The 9,668-nt window shown below is 44.5% G+C and overlaps 1 protein-coding gene across 1 annotated transcript; it reads left to right on the top strand.

Moving 5' to 3' along the window:
- Positions 1-585: 585 nt before the first annotated feature.
- Positions 586-5,491, top strand: FAM187B (family with sequence similarity 187 member B). Its single transcript, XM_029284165.1, has 2 exons — positions 586-1,421; positions 5,143-5,491. The coding sequence occupies exons 1-2, from the start codon at positions 586-588 to the stop codon at positions 5,489-5,491; spliced, it is 1,185 nt and encodes a 394-aa protein (XP_029139998.1).
- The last annotated feature ends 4,177 nt before the right edge of the window (positions 5,492-9,668 follow it).

Below are 9,668 nucleotides of genomic sequence, written 5' to 3'. Positions count from 1 at the left end.
CAGGTACTGCTTAAGACGGGGGAAAAAAACACAACTTTCAAATGCCAGGAAAGGTGAAAGTTTACGAGTTTTGATTGATTTCTTTCTCTTTTTTTAAACAAAAAAGACTGTTGGTCCGGAGGCTGGAATTTAAATGGTGGAAAAGCTAAAACGTTGAAGCATCTCTGCTTGTTATTTATTGGTTGTATTACTTTTGTGTTTCCAAGTATGTTTTTTTTTAAAAAAAGTTTTCTATGGGTTGAAATTTTTTCAAAGTGGTTTTTAAAGATTTCTTTGATACACAATCTCGTTTTAAAAATATGAATAATATAAAGCGGTCTTGTTATCTCGGCTTCCAGGATATGCATTTTATATAGCAAAACATTCAAAAGGAAATAAAATTGCCACTAGATTTTAAAAAAATAATAATAATAATTTCAGCCAAGATGCTGAATCAGTACTGTGTCTGGGTGGGATCCAGTCTTCCAGAACAAGGTCAGTTTTAACAGTGGCATTGTTCTGCCTATTGTGACATCAGGAGTGGTGTCACAGCTGGATTTTTTTCCCTTCCCTGAGTTTTCTTAATAGGTCAGTACCCAGCTTGCCATGTCCGGTTGGGCACCCTTGTGGGCTTTGTTTCTGGGTCTGTTCTTAACCATCACTGAAGGTAGCCATTATGAAGGCCACTCCCTGGGCCAGCCCTGCCTCCCTGGCCATCCTTGCGTGTTAGCATTTATCTCTGAAAACCCCGTGATGCTACGTTGTCCACGCTCTTCATACAAAGGCCATATCACTTGGCAATACCTTGACCCATCTTGGACCGGGGAGCAACCACTCACCTTCTTGCGCTCAGGCGGGACTTCTTGGCCCTTGTTTAGCCACGCCAAGCTGCAGAGACTACGTTTCAAATCCCGACTGATCGCCAGCAGCCTGTATATCCCAAGTCCCAGTACAGAAGATTCTGGCCTGTACACCTGCCGTGCAGGAGACGCCACCCTCGGCTATTATGACGTTGATTTTCAGAATGCCGGGCGTCTCCATGTGTCACATGCAAGCCTAGGAGAAGCCACTTTGAGCAATGCTACGGTGCAGCTAGTAAATGGAACGCAGGCCACCCTGTTCACCTCCTGGAGCCCTTGGCAGTCTTGCGACCACTGTGGTCATCCTGGGGAACGGAAGCAAGTGGGGTTTTGTTATGCCCAGATGACCGCGGTGGACTCTGAGGAGGAAAGGCCATTGCCTTGTGGGATAGCCAGGCAGAAGTATTTGATGTTGCCACAACGGGAACCAGAGCTGAGGATAGAAGCCTGCCAAATGCCCTGTGACACATACTTGATCGGCCAAGAGGAGCCATACTGGGTACCATTCTTGGTCTTTACCAGCTACCACCCCCAGCAAAAAGCCATCGCTCACCTTCGCTGCCCAGCATCTTCCATCTACAGGTACTACCTAAGTCTTTCCTGCCCCCATCAGGAAGGGGTCTATGACAATTGGCCGTGGCCAACTCGCCACGGCCAACTCATCCCAGTCAACTCGCCATTGCCAACTCGCCACAGGACAACTTGTTGCTGGACAAAAGTTACACTAATAACAAAAAAAAATGGTGGAATAGAATCATTAAAGCAAGGATGGGAAAGGAGGGACAGAATAAATGGGATTGACAAAAATTAAAATATTTTTTTGTATTTATTTTAAATAATTAAAAAGAATTGTTAAATTGTTGCACAGTGAATTGTCTCATGGCGAGTTGGCTGTGGCAAGTTGGCCCATTCCCTCAGGTAGACCTCCAGTTCTGTTTAGCATACACACAAAATGTAGTTGATTCTCTATGGTATGGGCTTAGTGTATTGTAGTCTCTGTGGTTTGCCTATGATGTGCTAAGTCTATCAATTGTTTATTCAATACAATGTATTCCCAGAGCAGGTCTACACTTCCTACTAAGCAATAATGTGCTTTGTGGTTGAGCTTAGCGTACTGCAGGGGTCTTCAAACTTGGCCCTTTTATTTCTGGCTGAGGAATTCTGGGAGTTGAAGTCCACAAGTCATAAAAGGGCCAAGTTTGAAGACCCCTGGTGTACTGTATGAATGCAGTCTTTGTAGTCTGCAAACTTGTTGATGGCTTATTGCACTGGAACCTGGGCATGGTCAAAGCAAATCCTAACTTAAATATATAACCTCTCTGATTTGTTCCCAAATTTAAAACTGCTGTGGCTGTTGTTCCTTTTCTCCATAAACATTCCCTGCATGATCTTTAGCTGAAAAAGGGAAGTATCAAAAATCGTGTGATATTTGTAAGCCATTCACAAGGCTGTTTCCTCCAAATCCATCTAATAATGTTTTTATTATTATTCCTAAGGAGTCCAAATTCTTGCTAGCTTTTTGCAATCACCTAGAGGCATCTTAATACAATACAGCTATTATTTTCGCCACACTTAATTATATAGTGGGGGTTTTTTTTCCCAGAAGCAAACTTTGTCAAATTAGTGCACTCAGGATACCAGTTTTCCTTATCCAAATTTAATTGGTTCCACCACTTAGGCTGTCACCAGCAGCCTTAACACCATGAACAGGAGAAACAGGAAATGTTGATTTAGTTCTCTTGGTTTTGCTTGTATCTCTGTACATTGTAAAAAGAAAAAAAGCAAGTTAAACATTGACGAGTTACATGAACCTTTCACCTTCGCAAAGCAGATGGAGTTCCAGTTCTGCTACTTGCAGCAAGACTGTTTTTTTAAAAAAAACCAATAACCAGGAGAAACTGAATGAAGCACACATAATAGAAACAGCTGCAGGAGCTCAAGGATTGAGCTAGGGCCAAGCCAAAGCTAATGTTAGCAGAGCAAGCAATTCAATGGCATGTCCTTTGAATTGTCCTATTATTCTCCAGGTGGTAACATCTGATTATCCTTGTCTGGGCTTATATGGAAGCCGTGCCCACCCCAGCTCTGGCAATGCAAAAAAAAAGTCGTGATACGTCGCAACATGTCACGTGATGCGGCAAGTTTGACACCCATGGTATAGGGCAGGGGTAGGCAACCTTGGCTCTTTTATGACTTGTGGACTTCAACTCCCAGAATTCCTGAGTCAGTATGGCTGGTTCAGGAATTCTGGGTATTGAAGTCCACAAGTCATAAAAGAGCCAAGGTTGCCTACCCCTGGAGGGTCTCCCGCTTGAGCAGGGGGATGGACTAGAAGACCTCCAAGGTCCCTCCCAACTCTGTTATTCTGTCAGGTGGCTAACAGTTTTAAATCATAATAAAAACCAACTAAGTTTAAAACCACAGAGGTAACATAAAATAACTGAGCAGCTGAGAACACCCCAGTGAATATTACCAAGATCAAGAAACATTTTCACCAATACTATCAGCTGAAGCTTCCAGGACAGCCTCATGTAGAGTGCCTTGCAGAAATCCGTGTAGGAGGTGACTAAGGCATGAGTAACCAGGAACAGGCAGAATCAATGCACAACTCAGAGCTATGGCTGGCCAAGGCTGTTACCTGCTGTTTCAGGACCCCCCAAATTGTTGTGGTTCTAGGATGAATTGATGGACCAACAAATGAAGACATAGATAAGCCGATGGGCAATTAAGCATTATTTGAAAAGAGAAATGCTACAGTATATCTGTAAACTGAAAAAAAAAGATTCAAGCATTGTTCTAGGCCAGAATGAGTAACCTATGAATTGTGGGCCCCAGTACCGTACAGTTTTTCCAGCCCCTGAAGCACATTGTTATTTTTAGAGATGTGGTTTTGCTCCTTTTTGTGAGAATATCAGTGTGCTAAGCATCTGCTAAAATATCTATTTTACAGAGAACACCTTCCCCCCCCCCTCCTGCCAGGACACCTGCAAAAATAAAAAAATGAAATGAAAATATCAATCCCCTTCGCTCCATCTGTATAGTTCTGAAAGGACGGAAGCAAGAAAAAATGAAGACCCTATTTGCATGAAAAGATTGCTTGCCTCTTCTAAACCTTTTTATAATTTGTTGAATGATAAATAAGCAAGAGTTATATCAAACTAATCTATAAACCGGTGTTTGCAAATCACGTTGGCTGGGTTTATACAAGACACTGAGCTAATATTGCAGCAATCCCATTATCACTTAGCATATTGTGCAAATTTCACTGAATAGGCAGCATAGGGGGAGATTTTTCAAGGATATGAAATATAGTAGTCCGTAACTTTACAACAGTTCATTTAGTGACCATTCAAAGTTACAACGGCACTGAAAAATGTGACTTATGACCATTTTTCACAGTTACGGCTTTTGCAGCATCCCCATGAACACGTGATCAAAATTCGGACCCTTGGCAACTGGCTCATATTTATAATGGCTGCTGTGTCCCAAGGTCATGTGATCCACCTTTTGTGACCTGACAAGGTCAATGGGGAAGCTCACTTAACAACTGCAGGGATTCACTTAACAAATGTGGCAAGAAAGATCGTAAACTGGGGCAAAATTCACTCAACAAATGTCTCACTTAGCAACAGAAATTTTGGGCGCGTACGTCGAGGACAATCACCTCTGATATAAAATCAAGGTGGTACAAATGTATAAGTTTGCCAATTTTTGTTGTTAACAAAAACTGCCACCTTCATTTGCTGCAGTAGTTGTTGCAATCTAAATATTACTGTCTGCTGAGAAGATAGCCGGTTGGGCAGAATCATTCATTTTTAGAATATTTTAATATAAAAACTCCTCAAAAATTGCATTATACAGAAAGCCTTTTCTGCGATGAAGAAAAGGCATTGCATTCAATCTCAGTGTGGTTAGGGCAGGGGTAGGCAACCTTGGCTCTTTTATGACTCGTGGACTTCAACTCAGGAATTCTGGGAGTTGAAGTCCACGAGTCATAAAAAAGCCAAGGTCACCTACCCCTGGCTTAGGGGATTGGTACTTCAGAGTGCTATCTGAACCAAAGTATCATGGCTTGGAAACCATTAACTTTGCATGGGGTTTGAATCCTGTCAGTTGCAGTTTGGTCGACAAACTATGGCTTGGCCTGAGATGAACCCAAGCTATTCCTGTAGCAATCTGGGCATTAAAAAAAAAAATACGGCATCCGTTGGCTTCCAATCCTTTGCTTTTATTCATAATGCTTTTGGGATGGATGTCTGATTCCTCGTCTTGTATGAATGACTTTGTCTCTTGCCTTCTGCAGCCCTGTCTACTGGCAGGTAGGTCTCACAACGTTGACACACCTTCAACTTCAGAACTTCAACTTCTCCAGAAGTTCCCAAAGCCTGGACAAAGCCACTGGTGGTGGGATCCTACACCTCTCCTTCCAGAACAATTCACACAGCACTTTGTACCAGTGTTTCGTGAATGGACATTTAGCGGGCAAGTTTTTAGTCACTTCTCCTGGTGCGGTGAGCCCACCAGGGGAGCTGGCTCACACTTACTCCATCATTGAGGCATTGGTGGTGGGCCTCTCCATATTCCTTGTGTTCCTGATGTTTCTCAGCATAATCGAGTCCTGCAGGAAGAAACCAGAAACTACTGTGGTCTAGATGGTGTGTGAACTTTGGTGGACACCTTAGGAAAAGAAGGTGTGGATTGCTGATTAATAAACATATTGACTGACTACAGTATACATTCAGATACAGCCTGGGCTTTAATAAAAGGAAGGGTTAAGGTTGGTGGAGCTGAATATAGTGCTTCTCTAAGCAGCATCACACAGAGAAGGCAGTGCACAATTTCCATCACCTAGAGCAGGGGTAGGCAACCTTGGCTCTTTTATGACTCGTGGACTTTAACTCCCAGAATTCCTGAGCCAGCATACTTGGTATCCCACCTAAAGGCCTCCTAAGGTGATATTTACAACTAACCTACTACGGCCAATGATCTGCAAATTGATCTATAGCAGATCAAGCAGGATTGCTGGGCTGGATTGGGCCCTTTTTCTCTCTTCCAAAATATAAATCAGGGTTCCTTAAAAACAGGGGTCTTCAAACTTGGCCCTTTTATGACTTGTGGACTTCAACTCCCAGAATTCCTCAGCCAGGCACGCTGGCTGAGGAATTCTGGGAGTTGAAGTCCACAAGTCATTACAGGGCCAAGTTTGAAGACCCCTGCTTAAAAACACTACACTTTCCCCCCCCCCAAAAAAACCCCTGGTTCAGTGCCAATTTGGGCAATGGCTGCTAGCTACAGTGCACCACTGTGACACTAGGGGTCGCTGTGGCACAAGATGCGCTCTGTATTTTGGTTTGCAATGCATTATTTGGAAAAAATAATGCCATCCTTATTTTTGTAAAGATGCTTTTATCTGTACCGGTTTTGTACTTGTCAAGAAGATGGGATAATCAGGTGAAGCCGGCAAATGGTTTGTTTGGATTAGCTTAGTGTACTGTGTGAACCCATTATGGCTTCATTCAGCTACTTTAAGTGTTTTACTTCTGTAAGCCACCTGGAGTCACCATGACTGAGTTGGACAGCCGTTTAAATTTTCTTAATAAAAAATTTAAAAATGTTAAAAGTGAAAAACCAGGAAGAAATATTTTACGTAACACCCTCTTGCATTTTTCCCCCTAGTTTCCCTTTCTCCAATAGCATCCTTAGAATAGCAATAGAACTTAGACTTATATACTGCTTCATAGTGCGTTACAGTCGTCTCTAAGCGATTTACAGAGTCAGCATATTGCCCCCAACAATCTGGGGCAATACCGACCTCGGAACGATGAGTCAACCTTGAGCCAGTCAGAATCAAACTCCAGGCTGTGGGCAGAATTAGCCTGCAATACTGCATTCTAACCACTGCGCCACCACGGCTCTTGAGAATCTTTGTATGTTTGATGTAACTTAGGAAAGTAGCTCAATGAGAAGTACTACCTATCCATCCAAAGGCATCAAATAAGCCAACATTTCAACTCCTGTCACCAACGAGGCCCATGTTTCTCCACTGAAATACTGGCTGTCTTCATCCTACACCAGTGGTGGCGAACCTATGGCACGGGTGCCAGAGGCGGCACTCAGAGCCCTCTCTGTGGGCACGCGCACTGTCACCCCAGTCCTAGGCCTTCAGCTGGGTTTTATAAAACCTTTTCGCTTTAGGCCTCTGCCACTGTGTGCAAAAAAAAAAAAAAAAGAAAGGTTCAATCAGTCAATTTCAACTTCTCGCGGAAAAAAAAATCTTGCAAAGTTGGAATTGATTGATTGAACTTTTTAGTCCCACCCAGTCTGCCGTTACCACTGCAGCCAGGGCCACCCAATGGGCCACACCCACCCAATGGGCCACACCCAGCCAATGGGCCACACCCACCCAGCACTCGACGATGCATAAGTGGGTTTTGGGTTGCAGTTTGGGCACTCGGTCTCTAAAAGGTTCGCCATCACTGTCCTACACTTTCACTGAATTCTTACACTGGATAAAGATGTAACACAAATTGCTTGGTCTTTATTTAGAGTACTGTATGAATCCAACCAGCATGGCTTATGACAAAGTATTGTGTAGATGCCCTACAATTGCATTTCATTCTGCTAATCATGGTTAAGAAGATTTGACTTGGGGCAATGTATCCGTTTCTATGGTTACTCCATGTTTACAAATAAAGGTTAGAGGTAAAGGTTTGGGCAGCTGGAGGATGTGATAACTCCCAGTAAATTGTCCCAGGGCCAATGACATATTCAATGCTACCCTCCCAACATATAGAAATATTTATACTCCGACGAGGACAATAAACTCTTTCTCAGCTCTGGAGTGTAAGGCCTTAGCAGCCAGAGTGAATGTTTCTCTGCAGCCTTTGTCTTTACAATGAATCTCTGAATCACCCACCCGGTGCACACGGTTGTCGTCAATTGACCGATGCCGGATCACAACTGCCTCTTTGTCTCCAACTCCCAGGACGCACAGTGTGTGACTGACACGGCTCTCTCTTTCCCCGTGCCAGGAACGGTCAGGGTGCAAGGACACTTCATCTTATCACTGAGGAAACAATTCCTTTGCCCGTCTTTCCAGGGAGAAACCAGGCACTTGGACCTGCCAAATTTTTATTTTAATGTCCCTAATTACAAATTGGCAAGGCTGAGTGAAGAGACACAGCTTTGCTCCAGGCCTTATGAGCTTCACTCCCACAATAGCACCAGACTCCTCATAGGGTTGAATTAAACCAACCCGAGATTTATCCAAAAACATATCCAGTCTGCTCAACAGGGCTCATAGATCGTGCTTAGTGAGCTCAGTCTGGGGACACAAATGACAAGCCAGTCAACAGGGCCTTGGCATGTGCTGCAAGGCCCGGTTGGACGGTTGTCATCGTGCAACTAAGCCACATCTGCAGAATTGCTTTGCTTTTGGGTCATGGCACCTGTTCACAAGAACCTTCCTCCACCTGGACCTTCCAGATGTGTCAAAGGTACAGCTCCCACCATCCTCACCTAGCCAACCACCATCGGTTTTCGGAAAGCTACTCATAATATAACAAGGACATGAGGCCTGTTGATATCACAAATGTATTCCTTAAAAGAACATGACATCTGTCGTGTTGTCAGAGCTTGGGGAAAGGAAACAGAGGCAGAGTAAAGATGATACACTTGTTGTCCCTAAATGCTACCTGCATCGGACACTAGTATCTTCTAGTAACCACTATATTCTAACCCAGGGGTAGGCAACCTTGGCTCTTTTATGACTCGTGGACTTCAACTTCAACTCCCAGAATTCCTGAGCCAGCATGGCTCAGCTTGGAAACCTCTCCCTTTCCCCTCAGCATGGCTGGCTCAGGAATTCTGGGAGTTGAAGTCCACGAGTCATAAAAGAGCCAAGGTGGCCTACCCCTGAACTAGACATACCCAATTCCAGCAGCTGTTCAAGATCAGCGCTGAGCTCCAGCTGGAGCCTGGCACTGATCCTGGCACTTCCACTGAGCCCTGACAGTCCCGAAGAAGCGCCAATCAGTTGGAAAGCGGCACTGATCCTGGCGCTTCCGCTGAGCCCTGCAGCTCCAGCCATCTCTCGCTCAGGCTTGTGCGGTACTGCCACTGGTTCAGCTCATTCCCCTCCCCCGCTACCACTTTTTTAGGATGGTCGCGTACCACCTGCCAGGTGCCAATGTACCACAGGTGGTACCCGTACCACTAGTTGAAAAGCCCTGTTCTAGTCCAACCCCCTGCTCAAGCAGGAAACCCTATACCAGGGGTAGGCAACCTTGGCTCTTTTATGACTCGTGGACTTCAACTCCCAGAATTCCTGAGCCAGCCATGCTGAGGGCAAAGGGAGAGGTTTCCATGCTGAGCCATACTGGCTCAGGAATTCTGGGAGTTGAAGTCCACGAGTCATAAAAGAGCCAAGGTTGCCTACCCTTGGTCTAACCAAACAATCTCTGTTTTGAAACTGACTCTCATCCGCAGACCGCAAGGTGGGAGCACCTAACCAAGGTGTTAGATTTTGCCTCTTCTTCTAAATCACCTGGGGAAATTGAAAGCTTGCCCTATTGAAGGCACTATCCACAATTTGTTAGTACGCAAGGCAGCCCTACTTGCACAGAGAGAGGCTTCTTTAGCCCCATCTGTCCCTGCAGGGAGCCAGCGAGATGATCTTGGAACAGGAATCCAGAAGCCATTAGGACAAACAAGAGATTCTAAAGAAACGTAAGTCCAGGGAAGTGGAAAAACATATTAAAAAGATTCAGACTGATTTCCTGAGGTATAAGAAGGAGAGAAGGGGGAACATGCAGGTTTTCAAGAGTCTGT

The sequence above is a fragment of the Protobothrops mucrosquamatus genome, unplaced genomic scaffold, assembly GCF_001527695.2.
Source record: "Protobothrops mucrosquamatus isolate PMUCROS unplaced genomic scaffold, P.Mucros_1.0 scaffold399, whole genome shotgun sequence".
In the NCBI taxonomy this organism is placed as follows: domain Eukaryota; kingdom Metazoa; phylum Chordata; class Lepidosauria; order Squamata; family Viperidae; genus Protobothrops; species Protobothrops mucrosquamatus.
The sequence above is the reverse complement of the archived record's forward strand: the minus strand, read 5'-3'. Positions and strand labels throughout refer to the sequence as shown.